Here is a 22257-nt window from a genome sequence, read left to right as displayed (position 1 = left end):
ACTGGAGCTGGGACACGGGGGGCGCGCAGCTCAGGGCTCGGGCCAAGGCTCCCGTGTCTGGAGGAAGGAAACCACAGGGATGAACAAGCCCGGGCCTCCTCCTCTCGGCTCCGCATCATAAATCTAGAGGCCACCAGTTCAACACAACTGCCTCTGGCCTTCTCCAAACACACCTCCGTAGAGACCCTACGAACGCCTGCTGGAAACTCCCACCCGTTCTGCAGGACGACGACAGCCAGGCTTGTGGTGCCGCTGAAGGCTGGGCCCTTCCTGGGGACGAGCAGACAGGCAGGGCACCTTCGGGGCCCTTTGGGTTTCTTTGGGTTTCTGACGCTGGGACATGCGTGATGCCCTGCGCTGCTGGCAGAGGAGGCAGGGCGCCAGGTGCCAAGGGGATGAGGACAGCAGAGGGGAAGGCCTGGGACCGAGGCCACAGAGGCCCCCATTTGATGAGCGGGTCTCGAAGGCAGGACCTGGCCATCACTGTGTCCCGGACACTTTCTCTGCCAACTGCATTCACAGAACTGAAAAACCAGGAGGCTGAAGAAGCCCGAGGGTTTTTACTGTCAGTTATCCTCGAGCACTGTGGGTCCCGGTATGATTTTAGGAAGATGCGTCAGTGCCTGGAGCGGCAAAGCTCAGAGAATAAAATCCAGGACCTAGTGATGTGCCCGTCTGTGGGGAGAAAAGCAGGCAGACCCCCAGACGGTGGGCCCCGGGTCACAGGGATGAGGTCAGGGGCCGTAGAACGGGACCTGGAGAGGACTCCGTCTAAGCGAACACCAAGTGCATTGAGACCGGGGGCCAGCCGGCAGGGGCAGGTGACTCAGAGCAGGGAGCCGCCAGCCCTGGGGGTGGACTTGAGGCCTGGTGGCCATGGGAAAGGGCTGTGGCGGCGGTGGGGCCGGGGGTGGAGGTGACAACGGTCGTGACCCATGAGCTGGGGGCAGCAGACTCAAGCATGTGGGGGACTGTTTCCCAGTGCAGGGGGGGAAGGGTCTCGCCTCTGTGGCCCGGGCACCATGGTGCTGCCCGAAGCAGCGGAGGGATGCTGACCACCCGCGGAGGTTGGGCGGGAGGGCGTGCAGTGTGCGTGTTATTTCTCTAGAGGATGCGAGTCGGGGCATAGGTTAACTACGCGACCTGGGGTCTGGGGAACGACAGGGACCTCTGCACACTGCGCCCTGTGATGACACAGGTGGGAACCGAGTCCACACGGAGGGATGCGTGGGCGTGTCAAACTGGGTCACGGCCGTGCGGGAGAAAGGATCGTAAGCTTGTGAGTCAACTCGACTTCAGTAAAACGTCCAAAAGGGAAAGAGACGCAGATCCACTGCGAGAACCGTCTTAATGGACGGCAAACACAGACCAGATCTCAGGTTGAACCCTGGCGGGTAGCACAGGGAAGGACCGCTAAGTCCACATCTGTTAGAAATGCGAGCTCGGTCGGGGTGGGGGCGGGGGGCCTGGCCTCACTTGCCAGTGAGAAAATTGCTTTGGGGGTTTAGGTGTTGCTGAGGTTGAGCCTGAGGAGTGCCGGGACCTGGGGAGGGAAGCAGAAGCTGCCTCTGGGGGGCTGCCTTGACTGGCATCCAGAGCCCCCGCCCCCCACCACTGGCCAGGCCAGACGCCTCCTTTCAACGGGCGAGCACAGCCTGGAGAGGGTCAGAAGGCAGGCAGAGGGCGCTGAGGCCAATTCCCAGGGGTCGTCGAGGGACTGGACGTGTAGAGATGCCCCCTGCCCCACAGAACTCCTGAGGGAGGGAAGCACGAGGAGAGGTGACAGGGTGGGGGGGTCAGAGGTCCCTCCGTGGGGCACCCCGGCCCTGGGAAGCCTCAGCACAGCCCGAGGTCAGGGGGCAATGCCTGGACACAGCCCAGGGTAGGTGTGGCTGGCAGGCTGCCACTCTAGGAGCCAAAGGGCTGGGCGCTTGCGGGGCGGGCCTGTTCCTGTCCCTTGTAGGCACTTGCACAGGAGGGCTCTCGGGGCTGAGTGATGGGGCCGGGATTCTGAATTCCACACCCCGGGCAGCTGGCGGCACCAGCTGAAAAGGAGACCGGGAACGGAGGACGGGTGTTCCCTGAAGCCAGCGACCAGCGCCTTTCGTCCTCCAGACCCGCCCGGTAACCACGTCCAGGGAACAGCGGGTCTCCCCTAACTTGCGTTCACTGTGCTCTGGTCCCCCCCACGGATGCTGCCTCTGAGGCCATGCCCCCCGGGAACTCCCACACCATCCAGCGGCTCCACTTCCTTGGGCCCCGGACGGCTTGTCCGCGGTACTGTTTCTGTGATGGGACACGCCCCCTGCACACAGGGATCAACTCATAAATACTCTGTAACTCCACCCCCGCCACGTAGAAAACTGTCCAACTCAGTGAGGTGCTGAGTGGAACCGATTCAATACAGAACAGGAGCTGGAGACTTTGGCCTGTGGTCATGGCCCTGGACACTCTGGCTCAGGCCTAGCCCGGCAGCAATTCTACCAACCACGGGAGCGACTGGACAGGACCCCAACGGCTTTATTTAATAAGTGTGGCTTTGCTCCGGAGGCGGAATCCTCAGACCCTGAGCCAGAAGCCACTTTCCTTTCCAGACACAACTTAAACTTTGGAACGGCAATGAAAGTCTCGCTGTCAGACATTTCAGAGGCCTTCTGTGTTGTGAGAAACAGGACGGTCCTAAGAGTGTGACCCCAGGCCCCCGAACTCCAACACGCCGACAAGTTTAATGTGGCCAGAATCCGGGGACCTCGGGTCACTGGGGCCCAGAGGCCAAGGGTCTGCTGCCAAGCATCGTAGGGCCCCACGAATGATTAAAACGGTTTAATGCAAAGGCGGCGGTCCTGCCTCTGCAGCGTCGTGCTGTGTCCCCTTCACTCTTTCCCGTTCAGAATGTGTCTTTACAATCGCCCGTGAGAGCCCCTGACTGTCACTCTCAGTTCAGGCCGTGTCCACTCAAAATGCTCAACACTTTAAGTGAAAAAACAAAAGACAGAGTATCCCTGCAAATGGCGACTAGCTGGTAAAAATCAAATGGAATAAAGATATTTGAGGGATGTCTTGAATGAAGGTAATTAAACGAAACCTTTGGATGAATACGTAAGACACGTAAAAATTTCTGTGCTGCCTCTAAAGCACTTAGGAAAACATTTCAGCATTTTTAAGGTTACTGATACTATTTATAATAACAATATATCAAGATGCAGTTTTTTTTAAGGTTACTGATACTATTTATAATAACAATATATCAAGATGCAGTTTTTTTTAAGGTTACTGATACTATTTATAATAACAATATATCAAGATGCAGTGTTTTTTTTTCTTGCAAAGAGGCATGATTAGAAATACATTTATCCTTATTTGATGTTTTAGGTCTTAAACGAAATGAAACCAGGGAGAGAGAAAAGAGGAAGAGTATGAAAAAAAGAATGAGTTATAAACATATTTACATTTTCCTCAGGTAACGAGGGACACAAAATGAGGTAGAGAGGGTCAAACCATTTGTTTTTAATTTTCAAGAAGGGAAAAAAAAAAGACACGTGAGGGGGACATTTCTCCAAATGACCACTAGGTGGTGATGTTGTCCCAGAACAGTTGGGTTGCTGTTTGGGTGGTTTTCTCATCAAGAACCATTTCCTTACAGTTTGGGTATGTGGGTGGGGCTGGGGAAGGAAGAGAGAAAGAGATACTAATACCTGGTGAACCAACTGAATAAATAGACAGGCAGTACACTGCAACATATGTCGCCTATCTCACCATCTCCAAGGATTGCATGTCTTCAGAGGCAGCGTTTTTTACACACTGAGGTTCTTCACCAAAGGGTCTGCTCCAACATGACAATATGCCTCAGCCTACACCTTCCTCAGATGTAATGGAAACCCATCTTAGAATGCAGTATCTTACTCTTAAGCACCTGTGCCTTTTTAGCACTTCAACAACATGACTGTCCATCTCAAAATTAATCTTATTTCTCTGTCTTAGTACCTCTGTGTTTTACATAAGCACACAAGCACCCATACACATATATACATGCATGGACACACCGAAATATACACACGTGCACACAGATCTCACAGAAATAAATATCAAACTGTCGTTCTAAAGTTAAGGCAAAGAAACCTCAGTAAGAGAATGGTCTCTGAACTTTATATACTGGGAAGGCAGTCAGTGTGGGTTATGAACAAAGGGGTGTACTTAGGTTGATAAAGCCTTTAGATGCCAAAGAGTTTTTGATAGCCAGGATGTCGGGAACCTATATTTAACTGCCCCCGACACCTCTGAGATTAGAGCCTGTGTTAACGATTGTTACGATATTAGAGAGTGCATAATATTAGACATTTTACTAATACAGGCTCTATAGAGACTGAAGTCCTAGCCAGCTTGCCTCACTTTAAACCCTCAGTTCTCTGTACATTTTTAAAAAGCACTTTCTGCTCCTTAAAATACCCCTTCAAGGATGTTGCCCCAAAGTATTTATCATTCATCATCTCTCAATACCTAAAAAAGAAAAATGAAATTAACATCTGCTTTTGGTTTGACAGCTCAGGTCCTGCAAAAGCAGTTACTCTGCTCAGGCAGCAGGGACCACAGACCAAGAACCCTGAAGCTCTGGGATTTTTTGCCTCTCGCTTCTGAAATTAATACTTCAGAGCAACAGAAGGAAAGTGTGTATATTTCTCTGTCCCGCAAAACTATAAAAAGCACCTTTAAAATATCTTGGGTTATTTAATGGTGACAGAAAGTCTGGCCGTTATCACCATACTCAACCCAAAGGAGATACCCTCACATTACAAACAAAACTGTTGAACAGCAGCAGAAAAGTAACAATTCTGTTGATACTTTTGTTACTTCTACCCTTTCTATTACTCAACTGCTAACACAAAAGGACCTCTCCATAGCACACCTGTCTTTCAATAACTAAACCTGGCGTGCGCAGCTCACGATGTCCCTGATGGCAGATGTTTAATAAACGGCATGTTGATATTTATCTCATTTTTTCAAGTAGGAAGGAAGGTGATGAAAAAAAGCATGCGTTCACAATATTTACACCATGGAAACCGAATATGAAATGAATACACGTTACCAGTTTCTAAAAGCAAAGTGTATACTTACGGGAGAAAGAACTGGGAATTATTGCATGAAAATCCCTAAAGCCGTCAGCCCCATAAGCAACTGTAATAAAGAAGGCAAAAGGAAAGCTGGGCTGTAACACCATCCGAGAGAGAGGAAGCGTTTAAAAGAAAGCATTATTTTATTTAAAAAAGAAAGGAATGTTACTCAAAACCACTATTTAGCTACTAAGCTGCCCTTCTGACAGACAAGTGAGAGGAAACAGGACCTGACCTCCCAGAGGTCTGAGCTCACGGCATTAAGTCACACAGACGCTGTAGAGCAACCTCTCGTGTGCTGAATGTCTTAGTGGCTGCAACCTAGAACCTTCTGGAACTGTGAGAAACCCTTCTGCAGGGTTGATACAGACAAGCCCAAGGTCTCAGCATCACAGCTGAGCTTCTCCGGAACAGTACGTCATCTTCACGAAGAAAGGGACTCTCGATGGGCTGACTGCATAGCAAAGGCTCTTCACTTCTCTTTTTCTTAGCAAGTTTTCATAAGCATGATAAAATGTTCATGCAACACAGTGAGCTGGGAAAGATGAGGAGTTCCCACTGTGGCTCAGCAGTAATGAACTCAACTAGTATCCATGAGGACGTGGCTTCAATCCCTGGCCCTGCTCAGTAGGTTAAGAATCAGGCGTTGCCATGAGCTCTGGCGTAGGTTGCAGATGTGGCTCGGATCCAGTGTCACTGTGGCTGTGGCGTAGGCCAGCAGCTGTGGTTCTGATTTAACCCCTAGCCTGGGAACTTCCGTACGCCGCAGATGCGGCCCCAATTAAAAAAAGAGGAAAGATGCGTGTTTTCCCCACTCAAAGCAAGCTACCAGTGTCTGAGTATTCCTTATCCGCTGCCCTTAGGTGCTACCACCACCTCAGACCTCCACCCTTGCGTTCTGTTTTATAGGTCAGAGCTCTCCAGCGTGCGCCTGTGTCTTGACACTTAACAGATATTGCACACGGACGTGCGTACACACACACACACACACACACACACACACACACAGAGTTTTCTCCACGGCAGTGAAACCCCCGTGATATCTGAGTTATGTTATATACACAGCACAGCGGCTAAATGAAACATGCTGCATGAACTTCTGAATCAGCAGAGTTTCCTACAGGAAACAGACCTATTGGACCTTGCTTCAACCAGAGTTTTCCAAACTTATCTGACTGCACACCTCCCTTAATCTTCCCCATGAAAAACTTATTAAAATATTGGGAAGATGGGGAAACAGTTTGGGAGATACTTCCAAAGCTATTTCTCTTTTCTTTTTTCCTTTTTAGGGCCGTACCTGAGGCACGTGGAAGCTGTTGGGATAGGGGTTGAATTGGAGCTGTAGCTGCTGGCCTAAACTTGCAGCCACGGTGACACCAGATCCGAGCCACATCTGCAAGCTACACCACAGCTCACGGCAACGCAGGATCCTTAACCCACTGAGCGAGGCCAGGGATCGATCCCGTATCCTCATGGATCCTAGTCAGGTTCTTCACCTGCTGAGCCACACGGGAACTCCCAGGGTCTTTCTTGAAGTCACCACCTTCACTATTTCCTGACAACCCTCGGTCTTCCTCTACTCATTCTGTTCCCGGATCATCTGAATCTCATAGTCCCCCCCCCGCCCCGTGTGATACATGGCAAAATATGAAATTCTCTGATCAAATGACATAACCGCCCCGATTCCCTGAAATCCTGCTAAGAACACTGGTGTGTGGCTTGAGCATGACCTGATTTGAAAGTCTGCCTCCTGGTGCCCCTTCGGCTTCAGGCCACCTGCAAGGATGTTGGTGATGAAAGTGGCAAGGAGGACTTCTGCTCACTGGGCTGGTGAGCCAAGGAGCTGAGGGATGAGAGCTGAACGGCATATGCATCTACAAGCTGCCTCCACAGGAGAAAAGCAACACTTCCCCCGGGGCGATCAGAGCACAAGCCTTAAAATGCAGAATTGGCTCAGAACGCTTTCTGCTCCACCCCTGACCGTTTACTACAAATAACAGGACAGCACATCATTCGATAATGGATGTTAATCATTTTTTGCAGGAGAGCCAGTTTTTCGCTCGGTATAATTCAAATGAAATTTAAAGCTGTTGTCCCAAAGATCTGATTCCCTCCAAATCGCGAGAAGTTTAGGAAACAAAACCACAGTAGCTGTAAAGCTGTTGCACTTCCCCGGAGGAAAAAGCTGAATGATAGAATTCACTCTTGCTTAGGTACCTGCTGCTGCAGGTACCAACTTCTGAGTTCAGGAAAGAAGAGCCGGCTCCTCTCTGGGATAATGGTGCCCAACAGTGCCCAATGGGAGGAGCACAAGTCCTCAGCCATCCTGCCCGGCCCGGCCCATCCCCCTTTCCTCCGGCCTGGCCCAGGTTTCGGGCAGGGCATTCACCCGGAGCCTTGCAAACACCAGGGACAGACAAGCTCTTTCCATAAACTGCTTCAGTCCCCACCACGGTCCTACAAGGCAGAAACTGTTGCTAATTCACCAAGGAGGAGGCTGAGATCCCGAGGAAGCCCAGGAGTTTGCCTCCTTGGTGGTCAGGGCGGGTCGTCTCTGAAAGCGTATCTAATTAACCTGGTAGAGTCAGTGTTCCAAGCACACACTCTCCCCCACAGGAAGGGCCTTTGGGAAATGTGGGTTCTTTTCTCCCTTATGATGCTGGGGAGCCTGAAAGTTGCTGCAGCTGCACCCACATATGCCCTCGGGTGTGGGAGCACACAGCACACTCACCATGCAGGGGAGTTACGGTGCATTTGCACGACCAAATGACCACTGAGGGCGCTCTGTAAAGTGTGCCTCTGGGCTGCCCTCCGCGTGTGGCCGTCCTGCCCCCTGGGCCCCTGGCAAAGCAGACCCTCTGGCTTGTCTAGAGCTTCACAGGGGGCGGGGGGGGGGGGGGATGGTACCCGTGCCTCCCCCCCCAGCTCTCAGCCTCGTCCTCATATCTTTCTTTCTTTTTCTTTTTCTTTTTTCTTTTTTTTGTCTTTTTGCCTTTTCTAGGGCTGCTCCTGCGGCACATGGAGGTTCCCAGGATAGGTGTCCAATCGGAGCTGTAGCCGCTGGCCTACACCACAGCCACAGCAACCCGGGATCCGAGCTGCATCTGCAACCTACACCACAGCTCATGGCAACGCCGGATCCTTAACTCACTGAGCAAGGCCACGGATTGAACACGCAACCTCATGGTTCATAGTCGGATTCATTAACCACTGCACCACGACGGGAACCCCATCGTCCTCATTTCTTTACATTTCAGGCTCCTATTTCACAAAAGGGTGCAGATGGGAGTTCCCGCTGTGGCACCATGGGTTAAGGATTTGGCATTGCTGCAGCTGCAGCTTGGATTTGATCCCTGACCCGGGCATTTCCATATACCATGCGTGCGGCCAAAAAAGAGGCAAAAAGGGTGTGGCTAGAAACAAGTTTAATGAACCTCGCTAAGTTTCTTAAATGTTATGAAACACACTCTTGTTCTCCGGAGCAAACCGAGAGCTCATGTGGTAGCAATTCTTACTCCCCAGGCTGTCACGAACATTTGGTATAAAATGCTGTGAATGCTTCCGATTCTGAATTCTATTCAGGCTGCAAACTGAGGACCATTCTGGGAAAAGGCTCAGAAACTACACTCTACAGTTTTTTTGCCTTTAGTTGTGCAAATACAAAGAAGTGAACCTTTAACCGCTCACGCTGCCCTTACCTTCAGGAGAGATGGAACTGGGATTTTCCTTTTTTTTTTTTTTTTTTTTTTGCTTTTTAGGGCTGCACTAGCGGCATATGGAAGCTCCCAGGCTAGGGGTTGAGTCGGAGCTACAGCTGCCGGCCTGCACCACAGCCACAGCAACACAGGATCCCAGACCCACTGATGGAGGCCAGGGATCGAACCCACATCCTCCTGGATACTCGTCAGATCTGCTTCCGTTGCGCCACGACGGGAACGCCTGAAACTGGGATTTTCAAAGCGAGAGAGACCAAGTCTGTCCACCTTCAAGTCACAGAAAGACACTGACGAGCTTGGTGCGGACAGAATCAGCTTCGTATCAAGGAGAATTTGTCAGTGTGCTGTCCTGTGACTTTCATACAGTGTATTTATTCCTTAAATCGTACCAGCCTGTGGGTCACGGCCAGATCACTAGTCTCGCATTAACCTGGGTGAGCACGGTTTGCAGGGCCCTCTGCAATGCGTGTGGATGGAGCATTTCAGGGAATGGCCTCCTCGCTTGGGCACCGCCCTAGGGGGAGGGTCCCCGTGTGGCCAGAGGAGAAGGCAGAGGAGGGGACCCGGGTCCCCAGGGCCGGAAGGCCTGCTCCTCGAGAGAGGTGGCTACGTCCTCACGGTCCCCTGTGCGTCTTCGGGGTGGATATGTGTCCTCCGACCACCCTCTGCGGTGGGGAACTCCGCCTTCCGCTGGGGAGGATGCTGGCCTCGTCTGCTCGTGGCGGGAGGGGACGTCCCTCCAGACATAGACAAGAGGGAGCCCAGACCCGGGTCCGGGCGCCTCCCTGCCCAGCTCCCCTTCTCCCACCCTGAGCCCCGGCAGCCCCTCTCGTCTGGCCCCCACAGACTCTAACGCACGCGGGTCTCACCCACCCCCGGCCGTCTGCAGCCTGCTCCTCTCTGAGCTCCTTCTCTCTCGGTTTTCCAATCGCATCCCTTCCAACACATCTGTGAGGTCGCCAGGCGGGCCTGCCCCACCGGTCCCACAGCCTGCCCGGGCTTCCTGCTTCCCCGGACCCTGCTTGCGGGTCCCCCCAGTCCACCCTCAGCCCATCGCCCTGAGACCCTCGTCCTCCAGGCTGCCTTCCTCAGGCCACATCTACATTCGGAGTTCCCACCAGCCTGCACTGTTTGGATGAGATGAAACCCCAGAGTCCTGGACCAAATCCCTCCAGGACTGGTCAGCAGTGTCAATGCCTCTCCCAGCTGGGAACACTCCTCAGATGACCAAACAGATGAACCTTAAAGACAAATACAAGGAACAAAAACCGGCCCCAGTGCCTCGCTGGCAAATGCCCTATAGTAGCCAGCACGCACCTGTCCTCAGTCCCAGCAGATCTGTGTCCTGAGGAAATGTCAGGGCCACCCTCCCCCCAGCCTTGTCGCCTCCTCCACCTGCTCTGCCAGCAACGTCCACTGCTCTCCACAGCGCCCCCATCCCTGGGACGCCCACTCAGAGACCAACCCCCTCTCCCCCTCCGGCTCCATGCCAGAGCCCAGCTCTGGAACTCGGTGCATGTGGAGCTGGGTTCTGTGCAAAGGTGAGAGCCCACAGGTATTCTGTTCCCTTCTCCCCGCTTCCTCTTCTCCTGCACAAGACCTAGAACGAGACGGGGCTTGTCACAGGGTCGCTGACCCTCCTTGCAACTACTTGGAGAGACAAGCATCAGCCCCGAATGTCTTCCGAAACGCAGATACATTGAAGGCGGGTGTGGAGTCAGGGGCAGAAGACACCTGTTGTCGTGTCTGAGTGTGGCTCTCAAGGAACTGGGAGCATCTAGGTGGCGTTAGGAACGGGGAAAGCGGGCTGGCCAGTTTTCCATAGGATGCTGTACTTTACTGCTACTGCTACTGCTACTGCTGCTTCTGTCCCCTCCTGTCCCAGCAGTCCCTGAGCCTGGAGCTTCATTACCTCTGGGAAGGAGGGGTGGCTGCTGGGGACCGGGGGTTGAGGTGACCTTTTCAAGTCCTTTGCCTACCCCGATGGTGTCGGCTGACTGCCAGGTCCGGGGACAGTTTTGGTGTTTCTAGTGGAAAGTGACAAAACGACCAAAGCCCACTTTGCTTTTCCTTCAAGTGACAGCTGTTAGATCTGCTGTCTAGAGCAGACACCAGAACTAAACAGCAGCCTGATCAAATAACTGCAGGAATAAACCAGCTCTGACCCTGTCTCTGTGCAGCACAGCTAGGGACCAGCCCTATTTTTGTTTATATTTCATTACTGCAATTTGTTCACAGTGAACTAAATAGCACAGAAAAGCTGTGATTGACAAGCCTGTAATTTATTTATTTTTATTTATTTATTTTTCTGTTTTTTGCTTTTTAGGACTGCAACCGAGGCATATGGAGGTTCCCAGGCTCAGGGTCCAATCAGAGCTACAGCTGCCGGCCTCCACCACAGCCACAGCAACATCAGATCTGAGCTGCATCTGCGATCTACACCACAGCTGATGGCAACGCAGGATCCTTAACCCACTGAGCGAGGCCGGGGATCGAACCCGCAACCTCATGGTTCCTAGTCGGATTCATTTCTGCTGTGCCATGACGGGAACTCCCAAACCTGTAATTTACAAAGGGAGCTGTGGACAAGGAGGGACATCTTCTCTGACGAGAACAACTGAGCAAACAGGTGAGACGTGACAATCCTATATCTACGGCTTGTCTGGAAGCCCACGCTCTGCCCTGTCCCCTTAGGCTCGCTGCAGTGTGGGGTGGAACAGTCAACAGGTTAAAGAATAGCTGGAGGGGAGCTCCCACTGTGGTGCAATGGGACTGGAGGCATTTTGGGAGCTCTGGGACGCAGGTTTGATCCCCGGCCTGGCACAACGGGTTAAAGATCCCATGTTGCCACAGCCGAGGCTTAGGTCGCAACTATAGCTCAGATCACCCCTGGCGCAGGAACTCCATATGCCATGGGGCAGCCACAAAGGAAAAAAAAAATAGATTTAAGGATATTTTCTGAATATTATGTCCTTCTTGCATTTCCTTTTTTTTAAAGAAAAAGTTACTTTTTGCGGGGGAGGGTAAAAATAATATTTGCCTATTGAAAGATAGCACGTATACAGAAATATCAACTTAAAATTTCTAAAATTCACCTCCAACTCCTATAATCTAAAGAAAACCATGAAAAGGAGAACATGGAAAAATAACAGAGTGAGAGAGCTGAGTTCAGGCTTTAAAAAGAAAGAGGGAAAGACGTTTTCAGGTGACAAATTGGAGTTAAGGGAAGCTGAGGCAGTGGGATTGGTGGTGAGAAGCTGCACAGGCTGCCTCGGGCTGGGAGCGGGGGAGCAGAGCGGGGGGCTGGATGCAAGGGACCCGAACTTGATTTTTGCAAATCTCACTCCAGTGGGGGACATGGATGCTCATGGGACAGGCCAGGAAGGGAGGCGAAGCCTGCTCAGGCCACAGGGGTGTGGATGCTGCTGATGGGCTCAAGGGCGGGGTGGGGGGCAGGGGGGACACCACCTTTCAATGTCGAGGCCCCGCAGGGACAGGAGGTGGCCAGGCCCTGGGGCACCCATCCCCAGGAGAGGAAGGGCTGGGGCACATCAGGGCAGGCAAGAGGTATCCACTCCAGGGTCCTGCTCTAGCTCACATGACTGGATGCAGGTCTCAGATGCGGTTTTTCTGCGGGACACTTAACTGAGCAACTTACTGAGCACGGAGGCTGCCGGCGAGCCGCGTACAACGCAGCAGAGGCCAAAGCAGAGGCTCTGCGGGTTGTGCCTGGCTCTCCAGCAGGCATGGTGGCCCTGTGCACCCGTGACACCTGGAGGAGGCAAGGCAGGCTGCTCCCCATGGAAAAGGGGGCGGGGAGGCAAAGGGGGCTCCCCTGGGACCTCGAGACTCCCCCCAGGCCATTCGTCCTGTCCCCACACCTGGCACCACGTCAAGCCCCACAGATCCCAGGAGCCGGCCCCACTTCAGGACAGCCAGAGATAAAGCAATCTCCCTCGGGACACACAGGGCGCGGCCCCGCCGCCCCGCCCTTCCAGAAGCTCCGAGGGGTCCCGCCAGAATCCCAGGCAAGAGGTGACTCAGCAGGGAGCAGGAGGGCCTGGAAGAGGCTGGAGCGAGCGCAGAGCCACTGCGCATCCTCAAGGGGAGGCTCCCGGGCTGACTCCTGGGGGACACGCCCTCCGACGGCCCAGGGTGGACACAAGGCTTCACCCTGCTTCTCCCACCCCTCCCGCCCTCCACCCCAAGCCTGCGGGTGGGCAGGAGCTGGGCTGGGGGGAGGGGGCAGGGGGACCGGATATGAGAGGAAGGGGCAGAAAGTAGGAGCCACCTCGGGTCTGTAACCACGTGGGCATCTGCCGGGGGACAGGGCTGGGGCCGCGAGGGCGGCCAGGACTGACACTCAGGGGATGCGGGGCGCCTGGCCTGTGCACGAGAGCCCACGGGCATGTGTGCGAGTGTGGGTGTGTGTGTCTACACACCCGTGTGTGTGTGTCAGAGAGCATCTGGTATAAGCTCTTCAGGAAGCTGGGTCAAGTAAGCGTGAATACCCTGCCTTTTCGAGGTCTTCGCTTTAGGAGCTCTTCGAAGTTGTCCCCTTCCTTTCTTCTCTCCCCCCGGCCTCCCCCCTCATGATTTCCTGACCCTACAAACCCCAGGTGTGTTAGCCCATCAGCCTTCACAGAAAGATCTGGAACGTTACTCTGAGCACCGGTCCAGGGCCTGGAGGTGGGTTTGGAAAAGGAAGTCCTGCCTGGCCTCCCTCTGCCTCTGAGATGCTCTGGCCCCGAGAGAGAGTCACCCAGCCTTGGGCCTGGGTCTCCTCAGATGGGACACCAGCCTGAGGCTCCAGACCCTTGGAGGTGAGGGGCACAGACGCCCGCAGCCCGCTCGGGGACCCCTCATCACTCAGCAGGCCAGGTTCCTGGCACTTGGTCACCATCTCATGTCTCTTGGGAAGAACCCGAAACGTCAGTTTTCCTAGTAGATCTCATCTGTTTCCTAGGAGCTGGGTCCAGAAAGAGCCCTGTCCTTCCCTTAGGCAACAGTTCTTGGAAATAAGGAAGGTTCCTCCTCCCCTCTGTCCCCTGTCCCGGCTTTGTGATTCAACACTGTTTACTGAGAAACGTGAAAAGGACCCATCTGGGTCATGCGTTCTTCCCACTGAAAACCCAAAAGCCACACCAGGCACGCCCCATCCAGGGCAAGGCTGCCGGGTCCCAACCGTCCCTCCCCTCTCTGTGGGACACTTTAAAGAGAGACACACAGGGCTCAGACAGGGGCCGCCCGACCTGCCCAAGGTCACCCGCTGGATGGGGAGGGGTCGGCTCTGGACCCCCGCTCTCCCCCCAGACGTGCACTTTGCATGGCTCAGCCGGGTCCGCCCGTTGGCCTCCGCAGACGCCCATCTGGTGGGAAAGCTGAGTAAAACACAGGCCAGAGGCCAGAGGGCTAACACGCTGGGAGCTGCTGAAGCCTCCTCCTGGGGGTCTTGGCAGGTGGACCCGGCCTCAAACCCCCGGGGCGAGCAGTGACCGTGTCTGTGCACTGGGCCCTGGGTGAGCCTCGGCTCTGCGCTTGGGGCCTTGAGGGTGTGGGTGCAAAGCCCGAGGGAGGGGGTGCGGTCTCAGGAGGGCGGGGGAGCCCCTGCCCAGGGCCAGCACAGGGGGTCCCCGTGGGAGCCGGAGGGGGAGGGAGCGGAGCTGGGCCTCCCGAGGACGGTGTGCAGGACGAGCGGCAGGGAGACGGATTCCCAGGGACACGTGGGCGCATGCGTGGCGGGTGGTCAGAGAGAGGGATGGGCCCGGGTTCTAGAGGCTTCCAAGAGCTGCAAGGAGGCTCCAGGGCCACAGGGAGTCGTGGAGGTCCCTGCTCGGGGGCCCCGGGTGGAGACAGGGAAGCTGGGAGCCAGTGGGGGCCGGGGGCGGAGGGTCAGCAGGCTCCCGCAGCAGAAAGGCAGCCACGGCCTCAGCCTGGGCCGGTGCTGGCCGGGGCCCCCCCAGCTGCAGACGATGAGCATCCGCGCCGCCCCAGCGCTTCTGCCCTTGCCCCCGGGACCCGCCGCGCGGCCTGGCCTCCAGAGGCAGGCCCGACGGCAGGGTTGTGACACTGAGCTGTGTGTCGTATTTTAACTGAGTTTCCACATCCTCCTGCCTGTATTGTAAAAGCCCTCGAAGAGGAACAAGGGCGAATAATGAAATATAGGAATCAGGGAAAGAGGAAGCCCGGGGACAGCGGCCCAACCGAAACCCAGAGATGTGTGGAGAAGTGACAGTGGGGAAGCCAGGGCCAGGAATGGCAGGTGGGGCGGCCAGCAGTGTGCGCCCTCACCCCCCCCCCCCACAGACACACAGACACACACACACCCCAAACACACACCCCTACCCCCCCCACCAAACACACACAGACACATGGCCCACATACACATGGAGACACAGCCCAAACACACACACACACACACACACACACCCTCACACACTCCTACCCCCCCCAAACACACACAGACACATGGCCCACATACACATGGAGACACAGCCCAAACACACACACACACACACACACACACACACCCTCACACACACCAAACACACAGACACACGGCCCACATACACACACAGACACACGGCCCACATACACACACACAGAGACACACCCCAAACACACACACACACCCCTACCCTACCCCCCCCCAAACACACACAGACACATGGCCCACATACACATGGAGACACAGCCCAAACACACACACACACACACACACACACACACACCCTCACACACACCAAACACACAGACACACGGCCCACATACACACACAGACACACGGCCCACACACACACACACAGAGACACACTCCAAACACACACACACACCCCAAACACAAAGACACAGACATACACACACAGACATACCCCAAACACACACACACACACCCCAAACACACACACACACACACATAGACACATGCCAAACACAGACACACAGACACATAGCCCCCCCCAGACTCACCCCAAACACACACACACAGATACACAGACACACACATAGCCCCCCCACAGATACAGACACACACACACAGACACCCCCCAAAACACACACACACAGACATACAAAGAGACACACCCCCAAATACACACAGACACATGCACACAGACGCCCCCAAACACACAGAGACACCTTCAAACACACACACACACACACAGACACACCCCCTAAACATACACACACACACACACACAGACACACATATACCGCCAAACATACACAAGCACACCCCCAAACACACATAGATACGCGTGGACATAACCCCCAAACACATAGATACACATCCCCAAACACACATACAGCCACACAAAACCCCCAAACTCACATGAACACACACACAACACACTCGCATACCTACACAGACACACACTCACACACACCCAGACCCAAATATCCAGACACACACCCATACACATACATGAACAGACTCATACACATACACACGTATACGTACACACAGACATACACAGACACATACATACACATGGATCCACAAAACACACCCCCCCACACACACACATACACACCCCCATACATGCATATACTCACACACACTCAGACACAGTCACACACAGGCACAGACGCACGTGCTCACACACACACATGCTCACACGCTCACAGACACTCACACCCTTTTGTGCACTAAGTCAAACCTGTCAAGAGAACACTCTCCTAGTTCTTAGCCCTGGAGAGAGAGTCACAGGCCCGCCCGGCACCCGGGGCGGGAGGATGCAGGCCGAGGGCGCGGGCACATCTGCCCTGAAGGGTCTGAGACCCAGAAACTCCCAGTGAGTCTACGAAACCACCCGTGATTCTTCCCCTGTATGTAAAAAGCCAGCGTGAAAACATGCGGAATTTCCTTGAATCATAACAACGGCGCTAACTTTAGAGCAGAGACCTCAAAGCGGACCCAGAGGGACCGAAGGCGGCGGTCTGCTCGGGCGGCGCTGTGGGACCTCTAAGCACCGTTCGAAAACGCAGAACAGGCAGAGAGGGGAAAGCATGAGATCGAGGGACGAACGAGCAAGCAGGTGGAAAGGAACCCGCTGGTGGCACGCTCTGCTGGTGGAGATAACCCGGCCCGGACTCGGCGTCCAAACATCCCCACCGGAGGAGCTTGGAGGTGCTTAGAAAAACTCCTTATCTAGCGTCTCCACAGCTCCGGACCAAGGGGTGACGGGCTCCGGGGACCGCCCTCCGGCCTCCGACTCGGACGGAAAGCTGCCTCCCCGGCGCAGGTCTTCAAATGCAGGTGCCCTCTGCCCGCCTCCCTCTCCAAGAACGCTGTCTGTTTGTATGGAAACTGCTGGTTATCTCTGGAGCAGCATCTGAGCAGCACGCTCCCAGGACGGGTCCTTTCAAGCTCCTCTCTGCAAAAGCACACACGCCGAATGGCCACAGATCTCCAACAAGGGACACTGTGTCCCGAGTGGCGAACCTTCAGCCCATGCGCATCGCAGCCCCCTGCCCGGGCTGCCTGGGGTGCAGGGGGATCAGGAGGGCGCTGTCCTGTGGGCCACCCTCCTGTCCGGCTGTCCAGCCACCCAGCTGGGGGTCGGTCGTGCTGAGCCATGCCTCACACCCTCGCCTCTTTGTCACTGCCCACGGCTGCCGTGACCCTGGAGGAGTTTCTATGTCATGTGAGTCTCTATTTGGGACAGAGGGATTCTCCAAGGTTCAGCCTTTCCCCTGAGACGCAAGGGGGCAGATAGTGGGAAAGGGAGGGGCAAGATCCCCTGCCTCTGTCTCCAGCAGACAGCCCAGGACCCCACCCCAGGGACCTCTTGGGCGAATATTCGAGATGATTCTGTGCACCCATCTTCCTGCTCCTGAGGCGGTCCGAGCATGCCGTGTAAAAGCCGGACACTGAGCGCTCGCCTTCGTACTGACAAGCACCCACTGAACACCTGAAGCGCCAATGCTGCACCGCTGAGCGTGCCCCCCCGCCCCTACCCCGTCACCAAGGGCACCATTTCCTTTTAAAGTCCTTTTGAGGAGCTCCTGCTGTGGCTCAGCGGGTTAAGAACCAGACACGGTGTCCACGAGGATGCAGGTTCGATCCTTGGCCTCGCTCAGCAGGTTAAGGATCCACCATTGCTGCAAGCTGCAGTGTGGGTCGAAGAGGCAGCCCGCATCCAGCGTGGCTGTGGCTGTGGCTGTGGTGTAGGCCTGCAGCTGCAGCTCCAGTTCGACCCCATCCCTAGAACTCCCACCTGCCACAGGTGCAGCCTTGAAGCAAAGTCCTCTCTGATTCCAGGACAAAAAGCGGACGTGCTTGAGGGTCTCTAAAGGCGTGGATCCCCTCAATGTCTGTGACCTTGTTCTCACTTGGGTTTTGGCAGCTGTTTCTCATCTCAGAAACCGAGGCTCCCCCGCGCCCGGGCGGCCCTCGGCCAGCGGCGCGGAGCCCCAGCCCCTCCCGCGCCCTGGTTCTTTTCCCTCCTCCTGCTTGTCCCTTGCCCCTCCCTCCCCTTCAGCAGGGACATCTTTTAAATGAACTGTCTGCTCACAGCACTCACGTCTGGCTGCGCTGGAGGGAACCCGGCTGGGAGAACCACTGGTCTCTTCCAAACAAGGGAGCATTGATCAAGACGCACCTTGCGTGCACCAGACACCGCTGGTGTCTTAAGGCCTGAGCTACAGACACGGACAGAATCCACTGACCAGCGTGGGTCCAGCTGACCCCAGCCGAGGAATTCCGCCTCCTTGGGCTCCCTTCTCACTGGTACGGTTCCTGCATCCTGGCTCTGGGACGGGCTGGGCCCCTGGCGGGCACCCATCTCCCTCTTGTCACAGAGGAACCCAGAGAAACGTGGAAGAGGGCTGTTATTGAAACTTTCCAATGAACGGAGCAGACTTAGAGACTCACTGGCTGATCACAGACCAGAGCTGCAGCCGCTGGGCTCCCCCGGGCAACCAGGCTCCCGCAGCCTCTGGGGATGGGGAGACTCAGTGTCACATGGAGGCTCCCACACGGTGGCCTCAGTGTCCCCACCAGAAGACTGGCTCCCAGGGTCAGTCACTACATCTGGTGACCCCAGAGAGCCCCCAGTATTGGGGCTGGAGGGGAGATGCCAAAGAAGACAGCAGCTTTTCTCCCCCTCCGCCCCCCACAAGGATCAGGGCAAATGCTGCAGGAATCCAGCCTCAACTTCAAAGGCTGACCGGCTGCTGGAAAAGGAAGGAGCAGCTGACGCACGTGGGGTGGGCACGTGGCCAGGCGTCAGGCCCGTCGTGGGGAGGGGAGGTAGCGGTCAAGGGTCTGAAGGCTTGGGTAGCAGTTCTGGCAGAGCCGTGGCCGGCAGAGTTGAGGGGAAAGAAAGGCAGGTTCCTCTCTCTGTCCAGGGCCCTGGGAGTTGGGAAAAGTGGAACTGCAACCTCCCTGAGATGGCGGGGAAGGGGACCGACCACCCCAGGCATGTCCCAGGATGTGGCACCACCACAGACCCCTGCTGCAGCCCTCCGGGCTCGGCTCTCCCAGCTTCTCTCTTGTGATGAGATTCTGCATCGAAGCAAGACAGAGAGACTTGGGAAGCAGCATTTTATTTTCAGAAAGCCAAGTATTTAAAATGTCTAAAAATATATAAGATGGAAAAATACACACCGCATGGAACACACAGAAAGTTTTACCCACCGCAAAAGGGTAAAACCTTCATATTTAGGTTGTCCATTTTTCCAAGATCTGTCAGGATTGAGAGTCAAGTAAAATAAAACTGCGAATAAAGAGATAAGACAATGTATCTGCCCCCTAGATAAAGAATTGTTACAAGCCTTTCCTTTTGAACTGGAGCCTTCAGGTTTATGTGAAAGAAAGAAGCACAGCGGAAACGTAGGTTGGAGGGACCTGAACAAAGATCAAAGAGACTGAAAAACTTAAAAACATGAACGTGGGGGACTGAAGAGCATCCTTAGGTGACCTCACCCTGATGACACTGCCCTTACTCAGACGTGGTGCAGCAGCGACGACAACCCGCAGCGACAGGTCAAGAATGAGAAAGAAAGTAAAACTGACCTCGGGAACAACCAATAATAGAGAAGTACAGAAGCCCCTCCACTGAAGTTCACGGGCTGAAGTCAAGGATGCGCTGCCCCTCGCCCGGGGTGTCCGTCCACCTCTCAGGCAGCCAAGAACATGATGAAATGCTTCCTTCTTATCTGAAGAGCCAGCAGATTAGAAATTGCAAATTAGAAAGTAGAGGAAGAGACGGACAACCAGATAAGAGGATGCAAAGCCAGGGTCGTTTAGGGCACAGCGACGTGCTCCGTACACACCAGGGCTGTTTCTGAGCGACGTTCAGGACTTTCGGGGCAGACAAAAACTAGGGAGCTGCTGGGCCACCGAGGAGGAGACGCTTCTGGCATCTGCACCTCGACGATGCCCCAGGCCTAAGAAACGTTTGCTGGAGGAAGGGATGAATGACCCGGCAAATGGACGCACTGATAACAGGAACCTCCTGCTGAGCGGGCTCACGGTTTGCAAAGCGTGTGCACCAGGGCTTCCTTCCTACTGGAGCTGCTGTGCACCAGCAAGCTGGATTTGAGAAGAAAAGGTTAGAGCATCTCCAAGAGATTCTTAAAAGGATCTCAGGGGGTCTGGCAGGTGCTAGAAAGCTTCCGTATCCAGCAGGGTTAAACCACACGGAAAGTAAAACGGAGCAGGACACTTAGTCCTGAAGCATGGCTCCCTCTCCTGCAAATGCTACACCAGTGAGATGCTGGCTGAGGTGGCCCATGGACCCTGAATTGTGCCCCTGAGGGTCAGACCTGGTAGCAGGCCCAGCATCCTGGGGGCTTCCTGACCAGCTCTCTGAATGCAACGAGGCCAGTGAATTCTCCTCAGGTAACCGATTCTGTGCAAAGATCTCAGACATTCGACTGCAACTATGCAAAGAGCAAACATCTGCAATTGTTGTCTCTTGCTTCCAGGGTCCTGCTGCCGGGAAAGTAGATATGGAGGAAATACAGAACATTCTGAGATTAAAAACAGGAAATGGGTGAATTCAGTGCCCCTTCTGGGAAATGATGAAATGAAATGTGTTTCAACCTTAAGGTGAAATCATGCAAAACTTAATGCATCAAGGTTATTAGGACATATGATTTCTCATCACGTTAAATGACTTCTTAAAACCAAAACCAAAAACCAAAAACCAAAAAACAACCCAACTAACAGAATATGGTTAAATCCATCCTTCCCAGACCATAAAACTGTGAGCAGCTATTTATTTAAATACTCAATAAATATAGTATTTATTGAGTATTTATTTTCTGATCATAGGCAATAAAAAAAAGGAAGTAACAAATGGACAACTGTGACATGGGGAGTAGTTTAAAGGGCTCAGATCAGAATTTATAAAGTTATTATTTGTCTTTTTGCCTTTTTTCTAGAGCCGCTCCCGCAGCATATGGAGGTTCCCAGGATAGGGATTGAATCAGAGCTGTAGCTGCTGGCTTACACCAGAGCCACAGCAACTCAGGATCCGAGCCACGTCTGCAACCTACACCACAGCTCACGGCAACGCCGGATCCTTAACCCACTGAGCAAGGCCAGGAACCGAACCTGCAACCTCATGGCTTCTAGTCAGATTCGTTAACCACTAAGCCATGATGGGAACTCCAGAATTTATAAAGTTTAGAATTAGCTGGCTTTGTTCAGAGGGGTCACATACAAACTGATGAAATGACTGGAGTTCATTGCGTTACACCACCAGCCCTGCCTGCTAGAAAGCACAGCTAGAACGTTTCCAGGCAGGTCTTCAGCCTGGAAGTGGCTAAACCAGAAGTCCCTATTCTCCATTTGCTGATGGTCAGTGGCTCAGGCTGGGCCCACTGTGACCCCGCTTTGAGCTGACCACTGGCAGCTGGCACTCAGGGAAAAGGGGATACCCACGGCTCGGCGGGTCCCCAGATTTCTCTTCCCAGACTGACACACAGGGCGGTTGTACAAATCACACCAAAGATCTCCATTTATGAGTAACCAATGCAAATGAGAGGAAATGAAAGCACAGAAAATGATGGGAAATCTAACAGCCTAAATATTTTTACACCTCAGTGACACACTCTTAACGGTTAAGACCCAGGCGATTCTCTGTGCGACATGTGAGCCCGGCGTCAGAGTCCACCAGGGGCTGACACTCTGGGCAGCCTGCTTCTCCGTCTGCCTCCTAATCCTGCCCAGGGGGCGTCTCTCTAGTGGCAGCACCTGCTCCCTTCAGGTTGGGGAAGGTCCGGGGCCTGGGGGAGCAATGGGCTTGGAAACTACCGCTTTCACCTGCTCAGTTCATCCAACTCCCTTGCGGGCCCTGGGAGTCAAACTGGCATCTGCACAGGGGAACCCACGAGGCGGCCACAGGGGTGGTACAGGGGTGGTCTGTACTGCCTTCTGGAGAGACAGAATGGCTCTGATGGCCGGGACCCCTGGAGGGGCTCCA

The 22257-nt window shown here is 54.3% G+C and overlaps 1 protein-coding gene across 17 annotated transcripts in view; it reads right to left on the bottom strand.

Annotated features, from left to right (window-relative positions):
- IKZF1 (IKAROS family zinc finger 1) overlaps positions 1-22257 on the bottom strand; it is a 92901-nt gene that overhangs the window by 27685 nt on the left and 42959 nt on the right. For 9 of the 17 annotated variants that reach the window (XM_047752718.1, XM_047752723.1, XM_047752720.1 and 6 more), the window contains one exon: positions 5113-5172. The exons of the other annotated variants lie outside the window; for them this stretch is intronic. In XM_047752718.1, coding sequence (XP_047608674.1) covers positions 5113-5172 — 60 coding nt within the window. The remainder of the gene's footprint in view (positions 1-5112; positions 5173-22257) is intronic. 17 annotated transcript variants of the gene reach the window in all.

The sequence above is a fragment of the Phacochoerus africanus genome, chromosome 11 (genome assembly GCF_016906955.1).
Source record: "Phacochoerus africanus isolate WHEZ1 chromosome 11, ROS_Pafr_v1, whole genome shotgun sequence".
Classification (NCBI taxonomy): domain Eukaryota; kingdom Metazoa; phylum Chordata; class Mammalia; order Artiodactyla; family Suidae; genus Phacochoerus; species Phacochoerus africanus.
Note: the sequence above shows the minus strand (reverse complement) of the source record. Positions and strands in the feature narration are given on the sequence as shown.